Raw genomic sequence first — 24,142 nt, 5'->3', positions numbered from 1 at the left:
AAACAACCAAATAAAATAATAAAGATTTTTTTTTTAGTAAAGTCTATTTCTATTTAATTAGAAGATGTCTCTATCACTAGATTTGAACAATATACAACCACAATTTATAAGTTGTCGAGCAGTGTATCACATGACTGTTCTTGCGTATAGGGATTTGAGTGAGTCACATTGTAAAAGGGGGTTCAGCTTTTAATGACAAAAAAAAAACCTTCTTATAAACCCCATGAACAGTGTTTTCTGTATAGCGCTGATTGATTGCCTATTGTTGAGCATATCGCTTTTAAAACCTTCAACCGTGTCCTTCTATGAAAGGATAAAGTGGTGAGCCGAGACTCACTCTTAAACTCGAGCAACTATTTTTCTTGTTTGTAATCAATTTCTACTCGGTGGAATCAAGGGGTGGGGTGGGAAGGAGATGAGTACAAGCGAAATCGGCAAGAATATTGAAAGCAAAATGTGCTTTATACTTCAGATGTCCAGGACATCTGGCTTTAAACCTTTAAAAATCATCATATTCTAAACCTGCACCCTGTTTTATGAAGAGTTCAAATTGATAGTTGATTTCAACTGTAAGTGTATCGCAGCTTCGTAAAGGAAATTTAAAATCTATTGTATCTGTTGATAAAAAGGGTCCTGTCCAACTTTGATATTTCTTTAGTGCTTCAATCATAACTTGTTGAGACAACGTTGTTTTTTCCTCGTGCTTTGTCTACCTTCGCATACAGAGGTGCTTTGCAGGTATCAGTATCATTATCAGCTTCTACTTGATAATAAAAGACCTCTTCAGAGGACATTACTTTTGAAGAACCTACTTTCAATGAGGGGAGCCTAGTATGTTTTCTTTTAGAGGAGACAGTAGGCTGCGATGACCGAACAGGGTTGTCTTTTTGTGGTCTGCCGTCGTCGGAGTCGTGATTGACGTGTTCGTCCTCACTCTCCTTTGAGATGTCAGTTTCTCCCGCCTGGGCAAATTCGCCAGGGTTGCATGACTTGGCATATTCACTGACCAGTGTCCTGTTCAGGTCAGACTTATCAGCATGTCTGCCTCGCTGAGGATGTGCGTTGGAAATGTTCCCATCCTGTGTGCGAGTGCAAACACCGTCAGACCTAACGCCAAAGTTCAGCGAATTGTAACAACGCTCATCAAACAGGTGGGCTCTTCCGCAGGGTTTGGCGGCACCGCTCGTCATCCTGTCAGTCGTGCGGTCATTGTCGTGGTAGTCACGGTCCTGATAACATTCGTCTTGAGCTTTTGATGTTTCCTGTAAGCTATGATATTCTTGACGAGGAGGGAAGGAAGTTTTCTCTACTTCAGCACGATGACAGGACGTCATGTCTACCTCCGCGAGGTTTTGGGAGATGTGATATGGGTTCTCCTGATGAGTTGAAAGGGTTCCATGTCTGTTGTCCGGAGGGTCAGGGAAAGGGTCACTCACTGTGCCAGAGTCAGCCCTGGCAGGGTTCAATGAGACACCACGATCGGTCTCCCTCAGATGCTGCAGGTGCGCGTCATTCGTGTGGCCATTAGACCGATCTGAAGCTGCTAACGGCCTTTGCCTTCTGATACAAACGAAAGGAGATGAAAGTTGACATTGAAAAATCAAAATAACTATCACATTTGGTAGACTTCGAAGAAAAAATCCCAGTTGATCATACATTTTGTTTTTCTAGCAAAGGCAATATATAGATGACGGTGTTTGTATTTACAAGGGAATAACAAATTTCTCCTTTTGCCCATTGAAATTTGCATTTCTTTGAATGACAATTTTAGCTGAACCATTTTTATTTCGTATGAATGCCTGTCTCGCGCATAAACAACTAGTAAGTATACAGAAACAATAATGTTTCCGTGTACATCGAAACACACGTTAAACACGATATTTATGAGGACACAATCTAATGAAGTGCCATAAATTATTACTGTTATTGGATGCCTCTCTAAAATCCGTTGTTCTCTCAACCAAACTGTTTCTCGTTATTGCTTCCTTTTATTTTCATGCTTGGTACTTTTCGACTCACCGTTTTTGTAGTTGTTTGCAGAAGGCAATGGATACTAGTGAGAGTGTGCTAATTACACAAAGAAGCGCTCCCAGGGTGTATGCAACGCCTGTCTTAAGGCCATTATTACCTGAAAGAGATATACGCCACACATCAATCTCTTCCGTAAATGAAACTCGAAGCAATGGGCTTGATTAAATACAATGATTAAAGGACAGTTTTATCATTCTCTGAATGTTTCGAGACAAGGTTATCAAGTTTGCTGACATAAAGCTAATTGATTAGTTGCGTCAGGTATGATTTCAAAAGAATTTCTTTCTCATGCAACGTTTGTCTCATGACCATTATGACCTGAGAGAGAAATACGCCACAGATCAATCACTTTCGGGAATGAATCACGAAACAATTGGCTTGGGACAATGATTAAAGGACAGCTTTATCATTCTCTGGATGTTTCGAGACAAGGATACCAAGTTTCTTTCTTTATTAAAAGCTGATTGATATATTGCGTCAATTTCATCATGTTCATGATTTCGAAAGATATGTCTTTTCTATGCAACCTTCGCTGATACCGGTGACCAGTATGACCACACATCAATTAATATCGAGAATGAATCACAACACAATTGGCTTGAAACAATAACTATCGAAGGACAGTTTTATCATTCTCTGTCTGTTTTGAAAAAAAAAATGTATTAAGCTTCTTGCTGATCAAAAGCTCGATAATAGATTGCGTCAGTTGATGATTTCGCAAAAAATAAAATGTCTTCTTTCGATCAATGCAGAATATACATACGTCCTCATTTAGTACTCTCATAATCAACGTTCACCAAGACTTCTTCATTTGCAACGTCAAAAATGGTAGTTTTATTTCGTTTTTGTTATTCGCGTATTAAACATGTTTCAAAAAATATTCTACCAGGTCATATTCCTATATGACCTGGCAGTGTGACGGAAAGGGGCATATAGAAGGATTTGACCTCCCAACAATACAAAATAATTTTTTTTTTTATTGGGGGGGGGGCGAGAACATCTCACTGCAATTACCTACAGATGTAAAGAAGACATAATGTTACTACACACATACTTGATCCAAATGGAACAATGGTAATGAAATTCTGCCTTTTCTTGTGAAGGGCCTTTAAACCTGCACTGGGCCGTTCAAAATTCCAATTGCCAAATGATAGAACATGTTGATATCCGGTCTTCATTTTCAAAGTCAAACCGGCGTCTTATTCCTCTATTTTTAATCTTTCTCTCAAGCCGCAGTTGTATTTTCATAAGTTATTTAAACACCATAGCAAACGGTAAGATACCTTTCTACAACATACCGACTCTCAAACAGGACGGGACTGAAGCCTTCCAAACCGGGAAGTAATTTGACCAACCAGGCAGTACCACACACTGTAGTGTCGCATTGTCATTGATGACGTAACCTTCTACACAGGTGAGAGTTAACCTGGACCCGAAGTTCGTTATACTGGAGTTCCAATAACCATGATACACGTGACCAGGATCATCACAAGACCCAAGTGAATCTGTAAAACAAATAAACAAAAATAGTGGGTATTTCGGTTATAGGTGAAAGCGCTCACGGTAAGTCTGTGCAGGAGTTGTTTTTCTTATTCATGGAATCATAGTAACTGTCATCATGTAAGAGTTAGACACATTTATGTAAGGGTTTCACAAAATTTTACTATCGGGGAAAAAACACCAAAAAGGAATCTGCCCTGAATATAGGTCTTTTGTCTGATGGATAGTCTCCAACCCAGTCATCAATCATATTCTTTAAACAAAAACTCATTGTAATTGCAGTTAACCGTTACATTGCTTGTCTGAAAACTAGTTCTGGCTTATCCATTTCCTTTCCTTTCTTGCTTTTTGAAAAAGATCTGAAACATCCACAAAATTGAAGTAATTATCAAAATCTAAAAAAAAAAAAAAAAAATATTCATAATGCAATAAGTTTATCAAACTGACGAAGCTAAATTGCAGGTTGATTTTCTCCTAATAACATTTTATCTAGATTTAAATGGCTCCTTTAAAAGCTATTATGTATGTCACAATAGATGTCAATGTCATTTCTGAGCAACGACTGTACGCAGAAGAGCAACGTATTTTTCACATGTAAATATTTGATTTTCTTCCGGGTTATTTGTTTTACTTTCAATTTAAGCAAAGTACAACTTGTGGCGTATGCTAAATATTGGTATTTTATATAAACAAGTCGAGTTTTATATCAGAGGAACATCGGTGTGGATTTTTGCATGATAATCGGTATATCTAGTTGACACTACATGTATAGGGGAAAAAGAGGAAAAGTATCTTCGATACTAAGACTTTCTTGCCGAGAAGCTACAAAACAAACAATTTTTTGAGATCAATCAAATTATACATTAATAGATCATTGCTCAGAAGGCGTTTGATATTTGATACCTGTCCCGTCCAAATTATGTTTGTTTGTTTGTTTGTTTGTTTGATTTATTTTTCTTCCAACACAATTTTAAACATAAATCAAGATTCTTTTCAGTAATATCACATAGAACATCAGTAAGCAGATTACGATGTACATGATTCAAAGAAGGAGAGTTGATGTGTAAATTAATTCCGTTAACAAAATATAACTCGTATTACCAAATTTTCAAATAATTACCTGAGAAATTATGCAGAAGAAGGACTGCCGCTATAAGCAAAAGCTTGAACACGTGGCAGCCCAGGGACCTATCTACATAATACACATACGTATATTGTTTGCGGAATGGGGAAATACTACAAAGTATAATACACTGTAAATGCATTATGTTTTCTAGTGCATAGATACGAATAAAAGTAAAGTGAATTATGATGATGATGATGATGATGATGATGATGACAGGGTAATGATGAGGGAAAAAATGTGATAATGAAGATGAAAGTGATGGTGGTGATGCTGAAGATAATGGGAATAAAATGAAATGATAGACACAGAAACATTGCGTATATTTGTTGTAGTTTAAATCAAATTTACAGGAAGATCAAACAAAACAAAATCTGTATTCAGATGCTATGTTCATAGATTGTAATCTGACAATAATGTAGTTTTTAATCTCGCCTTGAAAGAATATAAAGTTTTATATGATTTAACAAAATCTGGGAGTGTGTTCCAAAGATTTGGTCCATTATGTCTTGTAGATTTTTGTGCAATTAATAATTTCGGATTTACTAAATGAAAATTTTGCGAATTACGGGTGGGATACGAATGAATAGTATAATTCAGCTTAAAGAAATCGTGAAAAGTGTTTGGAAGCAAATTGTTCAAATATTTATACATAAAAAGCAAAGAGTGAAGGGTATTTATATCAAATGTTTTTCACTGATAAAAAAGTGGATTGGTGTGGGCTAAGTATTGTGAGCCAGTACAGATGCGAATGGCTTTCTTCTGTAATAAATACATAGAGTTTAAGTTTAGTTTTTGCACTTGTAGCCCACACTAGAGTACAATACATAATATATGGTAGGATTAAAGAATTGTAAAGCATAAAAAGAGTATGTTCAGGAAGATAACTTTTTTATCTTTGAAAGAATACCTATATTTCTAGAAATATAGGTTGTAACATGACGTATGTGACCATTCCAGGTTAAGTTTTCATCAATAAAAATACCTACAAACTTAATAGAACTTTTACGTTCAAGAAGTCCATTATCAATCCTTATGTTTACAAAATCATCTGTGTGAGTTTTCATATGCTTAAAATAAATATAATCTGTTTTATCAATATTAAGTGATAATTTATTATTCTTAAACCAGTTCGATATATTTGGTAACTCTGCATTAAGTGTGGATACTATAAACGTTTCTATTTTATCGTGGGAATAAAAAATATTGGTGTCATCGGCATATAATACAAAATTAACAAATGACAATATAGACGACGAATTAACGATATCATTGATATATAACAAAAACATATGGGGGCCTAATATTGAGCCCTGGGGCACACCACATTTTATCTGTAAAAAAATTGACGACATGTCATTATGTACAACATATTGCTGTCTACATGATAAATAATCCCTAAACCACGAGAGTGCAGCACCGCGAACACCATGAAACTGCAACTTTTTAAGTAAGATATCATGTTGTCACGTATCAAACGCCTTAGATAAATCCATTAAAAACTCCTATAACATGTTTTCTATTTGCTATTGCGTTTGTAATTTGATCATACAACTGGACCAAAGCCAAATCTGTAGAATAATTCTTTCGGAAACCATATTGATGTAAATTCAAAACTGTATGATTATGCAAAAATTTATAAAACCTATCATATATATTTTTTCAAAAAATTTGGAAATACTAGGAAGAATAGAAATTGGTCTATAATTACTAATTTGGCAAGGATCTTCTTTCTTAAACACTGGGTTTACCTGTGAAATTTTTAAAGAATTGGGACATTTTCCAGACAATATGGAAAGATTAAATATATGAGTAAGTGGATCAGCAATTTGATATATATTATGATTTGTTTAAGTACTAATGTGCTTATTCTATCATAACCACTTGCCCTGCTAGAATTCAACTTTATCGTAATATTAATAATTTATGTGGGATTTGTAGGGTTGAAAAATAACGATGAGGAAGTAGGTTCTGGCAAAAATTTCAAAAAATCTTCATTTACATCATCAAATGTATTTGCCAGATTAGGACCAACATTAACACCCCCCCCCCAAAAAAAAAAAAAAAAAAAAGAAGAATTAAATGTATCAGCTACATCTCCCTGATCAATAATACAATCATTTAATTTGACGTCTTTTTTTTGGCAATTGTTGTTCTCTCTTCCCAACCAAATCATTTATAATTCTCCATGTGGCCTCCATATTTGATTTAACTTGGTTCAACTTATCAGAATAATATACTTTTCGTGAATTTCTTAGAACAGTTGTTAATCTATTTCGGTATATCTTATATTTTCTCAAATTAAAATCAGTAGGATCATTTATGTAAATCTTATAAAGTCTATTTCTTGTATGTATTGAACGTAATATCGATTTTGTTATCCACGGCCTGTTCCCATGTTTATTATTCTTTTTAAACTTTACCAATGGACAATTTTTATCATAATAATAATGTATTTTTCTATTTAAGTTATCATAGGAGGTATTCACATCAAACTCACTGTAAATATTATCAAACCACTGTTCAGATGTCAAATCTGCTATAAAAGATTGAATATTTTGAGGCATTTCCTTTCTATACATTACAGGTTTGGATGAGTTTTCAACAACAGACTCATCATAACATAATGATAACAAATATGGGAAGATGGTCAGATATATCAAAATATAATAAACCGCTAGCAATTTCTTTATCAGAAGTATTATTAAAAAAATATTATCTATCAAAGTGGATGAAATACTATTAATTCTTGTTGGTTTGTTTATATGTGGATAACATCCATTTGAATACATCAAATGAAGAAACTTTTCAGAATTTCTATCATAATCATAATTACATAACAAATTAACATTAAACTCACCCATTAAATGTATCTGCTTATTTTCACGTGAAAACGCAGCAAAATATTTTTCCAAATCTTCCAAAAATAAATCATTATGAGTATTCGGGGGTCTATATATCAAATCGACGATCGTATTTTTGTTTTTGGAACGTTCTATTTCTACAAATAATACTTCATATTCTTCAAAAGAAATATCAGCTCTTACTTTATATTGCAAGTTTTCATGGATGTAAAATGCTACGTCGCCACCTCTTCTTCCTTCACGGTCTGCTCTAACCATGTATTTTTTTTTTTTTAAATTGAATAGATTTCCTGAAGCAGAGTGGAGCCAAGTTTCTGTGATACCAATAACTGAAAAAGGAAAATTATCTACAGTATGAAGAAAGGTTTCAAAAGAATCAAAGTTCTTAATCAAACTCCTAGAGTTAACATGTAACAAACTAAAATTCTTCGAGTTTCTGAAATTCTGAACGAGTTCCGTAGTTGTATGATAATTACTGTCAGCAGTTGAAGTGTTTAACTCAAAACAGGATTGCTGCATTAAATCCATTTACACAGTACGTAGCTGTATTTTAAAATCTTTTCAATTTGAATTGCATTCAATGTGACGTTACACAAGAGGTTTCTGTGCGTGAAGGATGAATGAAAAGGAAAGTGAGGATGACAATGATGAAGATGATGATGATGATGATAGGGATGAGAAAAAAACGTATAAACGTATGTGAATGTGCTGAAAGTCGAAACTCCAGTTTGGCCTTCATACATACATTTATCTTTTCTTTTTGTTTGTCTGTTTGTGTGAATATTTTCATCTACTTTAATCCTGGAAAGCCATTAAACTTCAGGGCTGATTTTTCCAAAACTGTTTATTTCTGGTTGATGTCTTTGACATCATATCTACGGAAGTTAAGCTAGATAATACTATAACATAAGAACAATAACACTCTGACGCATGTGCAAGTATCAAAACCAGGAAGACAAACACACGTTAACCGAAAACGGTTGTAATTCACGTCTTGGCTAACCTCGGCATTTCAGTCTGACAATCTGTTGCAACGGACACCTAGTCGTTGCAGGTGAACAGTCCATTACACGTTGATACGAATTGCCTGAAAAGATATTTTGGGAACCATTCTTTACGACCTAAAAAAAAAAGAATCCTGATTAGTTATAACTTTATAAGATTATGAAGGAATTCGACTGGAAAAGGTGAGTTCTTGTATTTACCTCTTCAGAGTAACTCATTTCAGCCCTGCCGAACCGGGCAGATTTACCGATATTTTAACGAAATATTTATGGATGGAAATATGAAAAGTTAAAAGCCTCTTCCCGAAACTACTAATGTACCTTGATCTCACTCACTGACTTTATACCTATTTATTTTGTTTTAAAAACCATGTTTGGAAATGAAAAATTCATTGAGTTTTTCTCATTGAATTCTGGGGGGCAGTGTGAAGTGAAATTAACATTGTATCTTTATGTGCATGATATCTTTAATTCTCCTACACATAATAAATCTTGATTATGATGACTTCATTCCGAAGAATACAACAAGATACATGTCGTGACGGCATGCTGTTAAAAAAAAAATAAAAGAAGTAGCTGATCTTCCTTGGCCTTTATAATAGAAAAGTTCTCATCTCAGTGTACATTTCAGTTCAACTGTTGCATACGTGCATACTAGCGTCACAGTAGTTATCATCAAAATGGACATCCACACTACGGCAGTCACCTTACCTGGACATGATAGCCTTTGATAATTGTTCCTCTGTACTGTACTGGGCAGAGCCTGAGCCGAATACTCTTCTGCCGCTGGGAAGCCAAGTTCACCGCAGATCACTTCAGCAGCTTTTTCGGGAAATCCATCATAGCAGACATAGCTGTCTGGTTCGATGACCACTAAGCCTTCAAATGGAGAGGGTCCGTCAACTAGCTTCACAGGTGGTGTTCCTCAAAAACAAATACAAATATTTCACTGGTAATTTCCGTTTCCTGATGATAAACAATCACGTGAAATCTTGATAATTATGTATATTATCATTACAAAAGTTGATTAATAACAATGGGAAAAAGTGTCGAATTGGCAGCAATCTTATTAAAAAAAATGGAAAGAAATTTCTCCGTGTGGCATACACAATACCAACACACAAACACTCACACATGCTCACAAATGCTGAATTTTTAGCTGTCATATGAATTATGTACTATGGGTCAACACGGTCAAAGTGTATTTTAAGGCATTGTATGATTATAGCCCCCTTTCTATTTTATTCAATTTACTTTATATTTCCATTTCTATTTTTATTTCTTTTTCGAAATTTTGAAACTGACATTTCTAAATGCCATATAAACGTCATGTTCTAATGTTTTTTCCAATATTATCATCACATATTATGTTGAATCTAAAATTAGGCCTGGATACTTTAATATTTTTCTTTATTCTGATAATGAAAGAAAATTACAAAAGATTTTGAGCAGAGTTGGCAGGCTGTCAGATGAAAGTTACAGGTAAATCAATCAAAAGCATGTATGCATTGTTAAAAGTTAAAAATAAAAAAAAAACAAAAAACCAACAACAACAACAACCGGTTACATTATTTCCAGTTCAGAAAAGAAAAGAAAAGAAAAAACATGTTCGTATCATATGTGACCCTGCACCACAAAACAAACAAAAAGTCGCCAGACATGAATTTTTAGTTAAGACCAGATTCTGAAAGAGCACACTTTAAGCTTTAAAATGATGTATAACTCAAATCAAATGAACTCTCCTAACCTATCTAAATATTGGAAAGAAAGCACAAACTCAGGAAAAGTGTGAACTGAGAAAAGAGGCTCTGAAGTACAGTGTCAATTCAAGCGCTTAATCTTTACCAAACCGTGCTGGCTGTGCGATGAATGGGGCAAAAAACAGGAAGTAGGCCCTAAACCACCAGAGTAACAACAATGAAGGGATTATCAGATTAAACTGAAATTAAATATGCCTCATTAACACATTCTGTCCATAATTGATGCCAACTTTCAAAACAGTAGCACTATCCTTTCAAAAGTTATTAGAATTGAAAGTGAAGAGTGTGTACAAGGCTTTTCAGAAATGAAAAAGGGACTCTAAAGACACACCTAATCACACTACTCTACCAAAAATGTTCGAGATAAACTGCTAAAAAACACACTTTCCCGCCCGTTTTATGATACCAAATTTTAGCATAAAGTAAAAAAAGACCCGCTCTTTCAGAAAATATGAAAAAGTCAAGATCGGCTAGGTGGACCCATTTCACTTATTTTCAGTCCTCACGCAAAATCAGTGTGTGCGACTTTATGTTCGTTTTGTGGTGCACGGTCACATATACTATGAACAACTCATGCCATCGACGCAAAAACTTAGACTTTCTTATTTACAAAATGAAAATATGAAGTTATTCAAAAGAGGACAGACAATACATAACAGACAGGACAAATCTAACAAACAGAGTGAAATGCATTTCAGACAATGGCAGGGCATAACTAAATTTACATGCACACTGATAATAAGGAATCGGAACAAAGATGAATAAAAAATGGTTAGAAATAGTTGGTGATTCAATACAGCTGTATGGTTGTGCTGATAAGATAAAGAATGTATTTCATTTTCTTCCGTTGATATTATTTGAATTCGTTATGGATCAGTTTCAAACACTCCTTTGGTAGAAGACAAACAGAAAAAGTTTACATTAAGTTTACGTTAAGTTTACATGTTTCTCCAAAACATCGATAAGGATACATTGGAGTGTGTTATAACCCCAGTTAATACAAATACTTATTACTCAGGTTGTGTATTTAGAGAATAGTGCATCAGAAAGAAAACTTGGGGGTTAGTCCGGAAATATTTTAGGTCGCTTTCTTTCATAATGTCAGTAGTTTAGCTAAGAAATTTTGAAGGGCGTTTCCCGCGCTGAAACTGCGTAAAAGTAAAGTGAAATCAAGAGAAGGGGATGGAATGTGCGGCCTGAGTCTATTCATAATCCCTATCTTACATGAAATCCTGATATATTCAGTATCAAAGATGCATTCTTCTGTGCTGTGTGACCATGCTCTAATGGAGTGTCGTCAAATATGATTATATTGGTAATGCTTCAACTGTCTTGCTGGAAGTATGTACTTACTTCTCTGAAGATTCAAGAAAAATCTATTTGCTTCTATCCATTGTTTCACTTTTTGCACTCAGTGATTTACAGTGTGCAAGAAGATACTCATTATTGTTATTATTATCATTATTATTATTATTATTATTATTATTATTATTATTATTATTATTTGCAGAGAGAAAGATTTTTGAATATGGCCCCTTATAGGGGACTTTCCTAAGAAACACCATAAGAAAGAATTTGGTTTAAAGTTTATTCATTCAAACAAACGTATTGCTTCCTGTTTTGCAGGTAACTCTCAACCCGCTGCAAGGGCCTTGTCACGAACGCCAATATGAGCTAGATTGTGAAGTAAAATTTCATGAGTGATAGTGTCAAAACCATTGGAGAATTCCAAGAAGATACCAGTTGAAGGTCCTGTTTACCTTTTGGAGCAGTGATTTAAAAAATGTGCAAGATATCACTTTTGATGCGTATGTGTAGGTCAGTTGTTTCACAAAACATCATACCATATGAAATTTTCGCAATAAAGCCTTAAATATAAGGGAATATCACTATTTCTTCTCATTAAACCGTAACTGTAGACGGTTAAGTCTGGAAAAATTGTTACTATAACTATTTTTCACATTTTGTATATAACAAAAAAAATCGATTATAATGGTTCAAATTTTTACATTGGTTGTGTTTATCCCTATCTCACATTTTAGGGCTATTTTTGAGGCGGTAATGTTGCACGTTTTGTTCCATCTGCAAATGGTAAATTATGCCTTTAACCATTAAAATGTGAGTGATTATCAATGATTGGTGCGACCTTATTAACGAATATCAAAGAGCGTGATATACTGTCGAAAGATGAATGGAAACTCAGTGAACATCACAGCTTTATTGTACCTGTAAACATCAACTTTCCAAGAACATTTGACGCGGATTAAAGTAAAGAAATTGGTCTGAATTTATGATATCAAGATGATTTCCCTTGCTTTTCAGAGGAATAGTCTCACCAGTGGATTTAAAGTCTTTTTTTTTTTGGTTTATTAAACTGCTGGATACTCTAACCCCCCCCCCCCCCCCAAAAAAAAAGAAAGAAAGAAAGACAATCCAATAATTGAAAATATCAATTTAAAAGAAACAGAGAAACAAATCCAGGTTGTACATTAGCGTTTAAGTCATCGGTATCTAAAACACTCAATCATCACCAGTCCGCAATTCCTTACTGTGACAAATAAGATAATTCAATAAATAAGGCTTATCTGGGGTCAGCATAGGTGTGCAGTATTGTCGTTTCAGGAATAATCTCAATTATCATTTTTCTATTTTACGTTTACATTTCTCGTCTAAAGATATGAATTAGGCAATGTTTTATACATAGTTGGTATTTGCTTTTTGTCTTGTGTGTCAGTGATTAATTTCTTTCTTCTCATCATCATTATACAATATTATTTCTTATTAAGGGAGGTCCTCACACATCCACTCGGAGCATGAAGATGTGAGTGGAAACCGGTCGGTTGTTGCAGTGGTTCACCGAAACGGTGCCAGGTAAAAATTGCAGAGGTAAAAATGGCAGGGGTAAAAATGGCAGAGGTAAAAATGGCAGAGGTAAAAATGGCAGAGGTAAAAATGGCAGAGGTAAACATGGCAGAGGTAAAAATGGCAGGGGTAAAAATGGCAGAGGTAAAAATGGCAGAGGTAAAAATGGCAGGGGTAAAAATGGCAGAGGTAAAAATGGTAGAGGTAAAAATGGCAGGGGTAAAAATGGCAGAGGTAAAAATGGCAGCGGTAAAAATGTTAAGAGGTAAAAATGGCAGAGGTAAAAATGGCAGGGGTAAAAATGGCAGAGGTAAAAATGTCAGAGGTAAAAATGTCAGAGGTAAAAATGTCAGAGGTAAAAATGGCAGGGGTAAAAATGGCAGGGGTAAAAATGGCAGAGGTAAAAATGTGAGAAATAATGTCAGAGGTAAAAATGTGAGAGGTAATGTCAGAGGTAAAGATGTCAGAAGCAATGAGAGCGATTTCGTCAGAGGTAAACGTATGAAGAGGTTTTGAACAATAACCTAGCCAGAGCAAACTGTATTTATCGAATTATCAAATCCAAACTGCAGATTTGAAGAATATTTATGGAATTATGTTTTTAAAAAATTAGAGCACTCTCATCATTCTGAGTTTGATTCAAGTGCAGTGGCGTAATCTGTCTGTTCAGAAGAATATTAAACCAGCTAAGAGCCTAGCAGGCCTATGGGAAATTATCATTATTATTATTACTATTACTACTACTACTACTACTACTATTATCTATCATTACAAGGGGGTTCCAACAATGCTGCAAACCCCTTAAACAGTTTAATCCTGCGTTGTTTCGCCCAATGACGTTATCACACACAAACACACACACACACACACACACACACACATACACACACGCACGAACCCACTTTTGGCATAAACATATACCTTTATGCAGATATACATACTCTCACATACACACTCTTACGCAAACGAATTCCGCTCACGTCCAGGCGAGTATAATGTCATTATTATTCATTTTTTTTTGAACTGTTTAATGTAAAGAAGTGAAGGAGACAGAGTCGAAGCAAACCGCTAATTTTTCATCTGTTCTATGTTAATTTCTCACATTCAGGTTTCGTATGAGCCTATCTCACAGGGCCCGATCACGACATAATGTAGTAGTAAAAATACAAAACGCAAAAAAAAATAAAACTACAGCAGATGTATCGGCAGACATAAATAAGCTCTTGAAACAATATTTCATTACATTGTTCAAGTATCACATGGCGTAAAAAAAATATATATATCGAAGTGTAATGAACACTTTGTGGTCACTTTACAAACTTATGCCTATTGAATCTGGAGACGAACTTTAGCAATAGACTGTGAGAGTAAAAACCGATAGTTTGCCGTGGGATTTCTTTCAATTATTGTTGAACGAATCCGCAGGCGAAAAAAAAAAAGTAAATGTTTGATGCCTTTCAATCTTAGCTGTTGCTCCAAAGTCAGATTCCTTTATGTTTACGGTGGTGAATTTATCAACATGGTGTCCTGCTAAAGATTGGTAGATCCAGCCTCCGAAAAATAAATGACGTTGTTCCCTCGTTATACAACAACAGAAACCTTCACTAAAAATAATACGAATCAAACTAGGTCATAATAATAATTATGTAGTATAGGTTCTGAAGTTTATAGTAGAGTATTTGGTGATACCCCTATGTATATAAAACATTTTCGCGTAATTAATGGTTTGTTTAACCCCTAATTTTGGGGGAAATGGGACATCAAGCGGGGAGAAATGAGACAACCTGGAGAGAAATTGGATAACCATCATGACCAAAGTCGGATTTACATGTGCCGCGGGGAGAAATGTAACACTGCCCTATTAAATTTCTCCCTGTGGTAACAGAAACAGTAAAAGATCCCTGCCAGTATTTCATACCTGCATGTCTGTTATCAAGCAATTTTATTTTCAGAAGTTTGCACACTTATTAAAATACCTATAAACATAGTATTGGACCTACCAGACCTATAGTAAGTTTGATATTTTACTGACAACATACCTGTAGAGCTGTAAAACTGGTTAATATGTCCATTTTCAGGTGTACCGAGGCTCATCTTTTCACTGATATAATTCGATTGTTGACTGGCCGAGCATTTTTCAAGTTACATGAGTGTCCCATATTTCTCCCCGTGTCCCATTCCTCCCCGGTCTCGCCCGTGCTTTATTTCAGGAGAAGGCACGAAAAGCGCGTATTGCGAGAAAGGTGTCAGAAACATGAAGGAAAAAAAAAAGCCTTTGTCACTTTTACCTCGTCCTCTTGCATTTCTACTACTAAATCTTTATCAATGACATTTTTATCTCTGGTATTTTGACCACTGACATTTCGACCACTGACAACTTTACCTCTGACATTTTTACCACTGACATAATTATTTACCTCTGACATTTTTACCTCTGCCATTTTTACCTCTGCCATTTTTACCTCTGACATTATTACCTCTGCCATTTTTACCTCTGCCATTTTTACCTCTGCCATTTTTACCTCTGCCATTTTACCTCTGCCATTTTTACCTCTGCCATTATTACCTCGTGCCATTTTTACCTCTGCCATTTTTACCTCTGCCATTTTTACCTCTGCCATTATTACACCGAACCTTCGAAACAATGGTGAATCGACTGCGGTATATCAATCTTATCCAATGATTCCTTTGCAGCATTTAGCGTATTGATACATATTTATTTTTTTTAATTCTGCTTACGATAGTGGCTAAGAATTACTTGTACGTGACGCCAGGCCAAGTGAAAGGAAAATTGTACAGTATGCATTTAAAAAGACCTGAAAGTAATCGACGATATGATGTTTAGTTCGTACGAGGAAAAAAACGATAGAAAAACTTGGAATGATTTTTGTGAAATCCATTTCATTCTACCGGTGATTGAAAGTAAAAATTCAAATTCATTCAAATTTTATTTTCTTTCTAATGACGTTGTTGTTGTCGTTATGTTTTGCTGGTGCTGTCGTATTCATGCATGATGCACGACAAACATTATCTAAAAATTTAACAGTTAGGCTACACTATGTAGACCTATCCATCAGAACTTTGATAATGAACGAAAACGGTACTGAACAAAGCGGAGTTGCATTACATTTCAGGATAACTGCGATGACTTTGCAAAATCAAATGCGAAATATAACGTACTTTTACTCGAGCTTTTCAGCATTTTTTAAACATTCTAAGCATTTGCACAATACTCAACTGTCTTTTCCTTTATTACCTGAAACTGAGCATCACCTCTTGAGAAGAATAAGGTTGGGTCACATTCTACAATGACCTTGCCTTGAAATTTATGTACATTGCCTTTTTGTTTCCATATTAATTTATATTTTTTAATTCAGTTTCTATCCAAAAAGAAAATTCTTCATAACAGATTTTAATAGTGAATGTATTTAGTCGATGAAAAATTCATCATAATAATAATGTCGTGAACACTTACCTTCGTAACACTTCACCCTCATTTCGAATTTCACTGGATAGATATATATGCCATACGTGTAGCTGAATCTGATGGGTCAGTGATATAACCGGGAAACTCTGGTTATAATTCAAAATCATAGTCAGAAACGATGTGTTGGCTATTTTATCCAACATATGAAATCCCATCTCTTTGTTGTTGATAGATCTTATTTCAGTGAGAATTCGCCTTCCACGGGGTGCCTGAATATTCCAAGTATCACGATTGGCAACGCAGCTGGCATCGCACGATAGCTCAAGTTCTAATGGCCTCCCCAAGCAGCTGAGAGTAATATCTACGGGATAAAATGATTAGGAAGATTTATTTTGCAATGAAGTGATAAAACATGTGAGCATGATGATAGTATGATGAAATAGTGAGATAGTCCGAATTGTGGAGGTCGTGCTTGTTCAGTCACCAACGCAATTTTTAAAGGAAATGTTCTTCGTTGCATTATTTTTTACAGTGTATTCATCATTCATTTTAGAGTCCTGGTATTAAAAAATCGACTCTATACGTACCGCTTCTAATCGACAACATGATTTAAATTGGTAATGCGTACATCTTAATCGAACAATTCAGATGATTGTGATACCAAGTATTGTCGATGCCTATATGAAACTCCCGATGAGCCTTTTTATGGTTTTGGATGGATTCTCCCGCCTTTTGTGAACATGCACTCATACAAAGAGCTTGAAATAAATCCGTAGAGCACTATAATTGAAAACAATCAAGATACTCACTTTTTGTATTGCCTTCGGACAGTGAGAAAATTGGGGGAAAGAGGATGAAACCAGCAAAGAACCAAAGTATGGGATCCATTCTTTCACTCGATCGCGATTTATAAGTACTCCACATTCGATAACTATACGTGAGTATCAAAGGCTCAGATTCCGGTAGATGTCCGTATTCATCACTGACAACTGGAATAAACGTCAAATAAAGGTGTTCGCCAAATCTGCAGTACGTTGTGATTAAGGTTAAAAAGGACTCCTTCGTCCACTCCAAAACTATAAAAGTGTTAGAAGCTGTTGAGGCTACACTTATTGACATCGTGAAGGGATAATGCCCGAGTGGTCGTGGTAAGACTGAGCAACTCTGCCATCCCGCCCTCTCTCTCTTTCTCTCTCTCTCTCTCTCTCTCTCTTTGTGGTGGTGTGTTTGTGTGTGTCTCTCTATGTAGTTTGTGTGTGTGTGTATGTGTGTGTGTGTACATGTAGATAATTTATAACGTTTGTAAAACTCGTGCTACAGAATTTCATTATGTGATCTCTCTTTATACTTGAAGGGAAGCGAAACAGAGGGACGTAACGTGACCAATGCGGAGATCTAGAATAAATTATTTGATTTGTATGAATAAGAAGTGCAGTAGTCTATTAGTTTTCATCAATATGTTTCATTACTTTCGTACCTGATATAGCTGCTAACCAACAACTTCATGTGTTTATAGTATTCCAGTAATGCAAGAGATCTGCAAGAGTGATTAATATCGGCACCTCTTTATTCTTGTGGCTCTAATCATGTAGATTCACTTTTGAATAGTACAAGTAATCTATTTTGAAGGAGAGCACACTGCTCAGAGCCGCTAAGGGTGAAGGAACCATGAAATACCGCTTTATTTGGATCTCTAAAAAGAGGTGGAGGAAATCGGAAAGAGAACTTGGAGTGGTTCAGGATCTATCTCATGAACAGGAAGCAATATGTCTATTAATATGGTTGTAACTCACAAATGTTAGATATCAAATGTGGGGTCCGACAGGGAAGTTTATTATGTCTGCTTTTGTTTCTTATTTATATAAATGATTTTTGTAGATCTTTAGATGTGCTTTCTTTCATTCTTTGCGGATGACTTAAATTTGTTTTTTTTTTTCTTTTCGCACAATAATCCTCTTACTCCTGAAAACACAGTAAAGTCTGAATTAGAAAATGTCGCCCCATGGATAAAAGCAAATAAATTATCTCTGAATCTTAAAAAAAATATATATATATATATGTTTTTTAGCAACTCTACAGAGACACTATCGGTGGATAGTGTTTTTTTGATTGGACTCCACTGGAAAATGTTTCCTATATTACATTTCTTGGAATAGCAGTTGATGATCAGCTTTCATGGAAATTTCATATTGATAGTTTATGTTAAACTATTTCACGAAATATTGATATAATTAACAAGATCATTTTTTTTTCCTTTGTCGTCACTGTTTACACTATATTTATCCCTCATATTGCCTTACTGAAATTATGGTATTCTTGCGTTGGGAAATACATATCAAACACTCTTAGATAAAATACTTCTATTACAAAAGAAGTCACTCCGTATTATATATCATTTGTCTCATATTAACCCCCTTTTTTTAAACAAAATATTGAAAATTAAAGATCTGTATTTGTTTAATTTAGGACAATTTATGTAAAATCATAATAAAAACATATTTCAAACAATGTTTCTAAGAAATCAATCCGTTCACAATTATCCAACAAGGCAATCGACTGAATTCCATTTGCCATTTTTTAGAAGGTTAGAAATCTTCTACCTCAGAACACCTTCATCTACGATGGGCCAAAGTATTGAACTTACTACCTAAAAATATATTAACAGCAAGAACTTTGAATTCATTTAAGAATCAATTAAAATTACGTTTATTAAAATTTTATGATATACAACGGAATTAGTCCTGTTTCATTATCTCAAGTAAGTCATAATTTTTATAAGCATTGGTCAATTACATATATATAATTTTTGGTTTAATTAGAGAAAAATATTCTGTCATACATAAGTCCTCCTCAGATTTTTTTTTTTATTGAACCGTATATCACTGTGTCTATTCTCTCTTTTTTTATATTCAGCCCTTTTGCATTCTTACAGGTATTTGTACCCAATTCTTCGCAATATTAATCCAGGGTGCGTCTTATCATTACTCTTACATCATGGAATCTGGTTTGCTTGTGTCCACGGTGGCAGGTGTTGTAGTTTCATTCTTTTTTCTTCTCCTTTCTTTTATTTTCCTCTTCCTTCCTAATTTGACTTTATGTCAGTTGACATTGGTTTCTTTGATTTTGTTTCATACATGTATATCTGTTTGTAGTTTTATTGAGTCATTCGTTCTCTTATGTATTCTGAGGGTCCTTTATCGTACAAACTTTGCGTTTTAGTGGAACCCTCCATTTCCATTTACATCCTTGTACTATGCATAGTATATATACCTTGAAAATGCAATTATGTTATTCATGATCACGTGTTATCTTTACGCTTTTGACATAATTACAAATTTGTTCTGTTAATGCATTGAAAATGATTTTTCCTGTTTATTTAACAGAAATGAAAAATAAAGTCAAGTCAATTGCACATATGGCTTCCAGAAAAGTCCGTTATGAATACCTTCGCGGTTTTATTTCATTTTATTTTTTATTTTTTATTTTTTTGAAGGAGGTGAGTTAAAGAAACCTATGACCCTTGCTCTCTCCCCACTCCCCCCCCCCCGGCCCAGCCCTTAGAGCTGTCATTAAAAAAAAAAATAAAAAAAAATAAAAAACCAATCTGTGTGCACAAAATAAGATCCAGACTGGATAGACAGGTCATCATACAGTAACCAATGAGTTTGTTCCATAGTTATCACTTGCATGTGTTGGCACACTGCCAGTGAGAATATTCCATATGAGCACAAACTGATTCTCTGCATTTGCTCAACTTTTGTAACTGAATTTGTGTAAACTGAAAATAGTTGCTCAAATAGTTAGATACTGCACTATGGAGAGTGCAGGTATGATTAAATAATGCGGAGTACTTCCCCATAATGCAAAATAGCTTCATTGAGACAAAAAAAAAAGCAAAAAATGATAACCATAAGAAACTCGACTTTAAAATTGAGACAGAACTATTAGAAGAAGGAGAATCAGTGATGAGTATCACTCATTATCTAAACACACAAACGTGACAAACTTCAGATGAGTTTAATAAGTATTTTGATATACGTTACAAAGCAATTTATGGCTTTGAAATTTAGACAGGGGTGTGGGGGGACAACATATTGATATTTGGATTTTTTTAAGACGTAGCAGACTTGCAAGTCCAGTCAGGCCTCTGATGTTGATGTCTTTTGTCATTTCCTTTACGATTTGGAACCTCGCAAGAACTTCGAGTGATTCCAGTGGATTTACGATTTTGACATTGACCCTTACTACGTTATAATCCTACGAAGATCTATCCAGACATACCTAAGATGGGCTAGAATCAACTGCTTACAGTTTTTGAATTATCACATAAATGCCTGTGACAGAAGGGATTTCCATTAGGATATTAAATTTCCTGTTTAAATGATTCGACGATGAATGGATTGCAAGATTGATGACATCACTAGATACTTTTCAATTTGATTGAAAGTCGTGATAGATGAACGATTTCTCCCTATTCATCATGCATCATGACAACTCCAGCGACACAACATACAAACTACATTATTAAACAACCTTTTGTGCTTTAACATCAACATTAAAACGAAAACCTGGGATATCTCCGTCCTCATGAACTTCTCAATTGCAGTTATTATTTCATACTGATGTTTGTGTGTGTGTGAGTGTGTGTGTGTGTGTGTCATTAGCACATTGCTTGTCTCAATGTTAGTTAAATTGTGCTACATGAATGTATTTTTTTATTATCGAGTATAATGTTTGGTCGAGATTTTTGGAGGAATAAAGTCATAACATCGAATGATAACGATTTACTATAATATACTTAACATATGCCTCATGCAACAGTAAAAAGAAAAAAAAATATGAGTCGATTGTTTGATTTACACAAACGTGCAATAACGTTTATCATTTATTTCGTTTATTATGTAATCGACTCTTTGCGACTACTAATGGACATTTTATAAAGTTTTATTTTCCACAAAGATAGAAGACCAAATGAAACATTGAGAAAAGAATCATTTAGTTCACTTCATGAAAAAGTGGAGCCTTGAATAAAACAATTGTGACAAAAATAATGATACACATCAAACATCATGTTATATATAAAAAGTGTGGATACGCACATTGTACGTAATAATAATAACAATAATAATGCATTACATTTGTAATGCGCTTAATACAATGTTTCTAAGCGCACAGGGAAGAGACGAAAGGAAAGATGAAAAATGAGGGAAAACAGACAGGTCAAAACATAAGTAAGAATAGCATGACATAAATCAAATGTGTACCAGTAAATAAACACATACAATAATTGAATTACACTCAACATATTAACTTAGGGAAGGAATCAATATGGGAAAAGATAAGTTTTAAGTAGTGCCTTAAATGATTCTCCTGATTGATTAACTGAAACGTAGATTGAACGACTCACTTTGTAATCAAGCTTCAACTTTAAATGGGAATTTAGGGTCATTCTGAAATTTCTCTGAAAAGAAAGAGTAAAACGCCATGACATTATTAACTCACCCATTGACATTTCTACATTTACTGTTCAAAAAAACAGTTTGTGAAAATTAGCGTAACTTCACAATTTCATAACTTCCTTCATCTTTATCCGATTCTGATCAGAGTTTCACAGTTGTGTTTGTAAAAGTTGTTCTGAGCATGCGCAGAATGGCGTATTTAAGTCGACCTACTTATAGCTCGCGTCGTCTGAGTTTTCACTACGCGTTCTTGGCTATTTTTACGTCCGCCCAGTTCATGACGTAGAGAGCTACTTCATGCGCCGGTCATATGAGGGCGCCATTTTATCTTTGTATACCATGCGTCTCGGCGTAATCTAAAGCTGCTTTTCAATACGACGCGGGGAAAAAGAGAACGTCCAGCTCAAGCGTCATCTCAAACTTCCGCGCCGCAGATCTAAAGCTCCCTAATGCTTCATTTACATAAAGCGTCACATGTGGATGTTATGGTTGGATACTTCTTCTCTGGATACTTTACCCTTTTTTTTAATTATGTAGCAATGTGTAAGCAGTGTTTTAGAGTTTGTATGGAGTTTTTTTTCTTCTTCTTCTTCTTTTCGTGTAGTTTACAGCCCATAGTGTATGATATGCATCACTCCTATATAAAATATAGTGATGTTCGAGTCAAACTCAATTGTGATAACTTTTAACCCTACACGTGCCAATAAAAAACCGGAGACCACCCTTAATGTGATATCGACCCTTACTGATATTACGTTTAACCCTACATGTGCATGTAATATAAAAAAGAAACAAGTACCTCCATGGTAATATCGACACTGCAATATTTTTTTTTCCCGAAATGAAATATGGATCCTAAATTTGGGTCAACGATTAAAAATGTATATTTCTCTATTGCTTGGAAAGACATATACCAAACCAACCAAGATCATCATTTGTTAAGACCCCGTTTCAGTCGCATATCCGATTGGTAACTACGAATTCTTGATACACAGTATTGCAGCGTTCCATCATTTCGATTTTATGAACCGCTTCATACCCCCCCCCCCACCGTATACGCATACCAGTCTTTAAAAAAAAATAGTGCCCCATCCCTATTCGGCAGTTTAATTGCTCTAATTTTGCTCATATCTTCGCCACAATTATATATGATATATATATATATATATATATATATATATATATATATATATATAAAGAGGGCGCTCTCTTGACGAACTAGGCGGAGCCTTATAGACCGAAATTTTCTCAATTTTCTCGATTTTCTTCATCCGTCCATTATTTTCATCATGTAAAAATCAACTACCTATACCTCATGCACTTGCCAGGGACTGACTGCCATATAACGTAAGTGGGATCTGCTGTCTTATCAACATTTTTAATGCCGAGTCTTTCTACTCTGCCAACTCTTGCCTCACTGACGCTATGCATCGGTCCCACTGATTGAAGTTGATGTGTGGTTCCGCGGTGTAATCTGCAGATCCCTGCTACCACGCCGCGCACGCCCCGCCCGCCATCTTGCCCTCTACGACTTCTCTGTACCGTTGTGTATCTTTGTTTTCCCTGTGACCCATAATCAGTCGTCATCATGCCTTCAACCAAGAAATCTGCTGACCTATCAATCGCTACTATTGTAGACGAACTTCTTGGAAATGACGGATTTCTTGCCAAAATGCGTGAGATCATCAAAACAGTAGTCAAGGAGGTTGTTGATGCGACGTCAAAATCATTCTCTGTCGACATAGAAAAGAACACCGGCCAGATACACGACCTACAAGTACAACTGCAGGAGAAAAGAAAGGAGATTGACTCCCTGTCATCCCAGTTGACATCCTGTGAACACCGGCTCTCTTCTGTGGAACACCAGCTACATGACCTGCAGCAGTATTCGAGAAGGAATTCACTTCGAATCTTCGGCTTGAAGGAATCTCCTAGTGAATCAACTGAACAGCTGGCCCTAGGTGTACTCCGTGAGCGTCTAGATCTGGAGATCTCTGCGACAGACATCAACAGATGTCATCGTGTAGGCAAGACGCAGGATGGCAAGCATCGCGGTATCCTCGTGAAATTCTGCAGCTACAAGACACGGAGCAAGGTAATCACTGCTAGAAG

The 24,142-nt window shown here is 35.2% G+C and overlaps 1 protein-coding gene across 1 annotated transcript; it reads right to left on the bottom strand.

The window, feature by feature from the left end:
• Positions 1 to 662: 662 nt before the first annotated feature.
• On the bottom strand, positions 663 to 23,617 carry LOC140245200 (uncharacterized). The gene is made up of 8 exons (XM_072324790.1): positions 23,343 to 23,617; positions 16,620 to 16,687; positions 9,234 to 9,446; positions 8,522 to 8,605; positions 3,330 to 3,536; positions 2,020 to 2,128; positions 1,010 to 1,560; positions 663 to 820 (listed from the first exon to the last, which is right to left on the bottom strand). Exons 1-8 carry the CDS (start codon positions 23,615 to 23,617, stop codon positions 663 to 665), a joined length of 1,665 nt encoding a protein of 554 aa, XP_072180891.1.
• Positions 23,618 to 24,142: the final 525 nt, after the last annotated feature.

Source organism: Diadema setosum, chromosome 22, assembly GCF_964275005.1.
Source record: "Diadema setosum chromosome 22, eeDiaSeto1, whole genome shotgun sequence".
In the NCBI taxonomy this organism is placed as follows: domain Eukaryota; kingdom Metazoa; phylum Echinodermata; class Echinoidea; order Diadematoida; family Diadematidae; genus Diadema; species Diadema setosum.
This window is presented reverse-complemented; position numbering and strand designations above follow the sequence as displayed.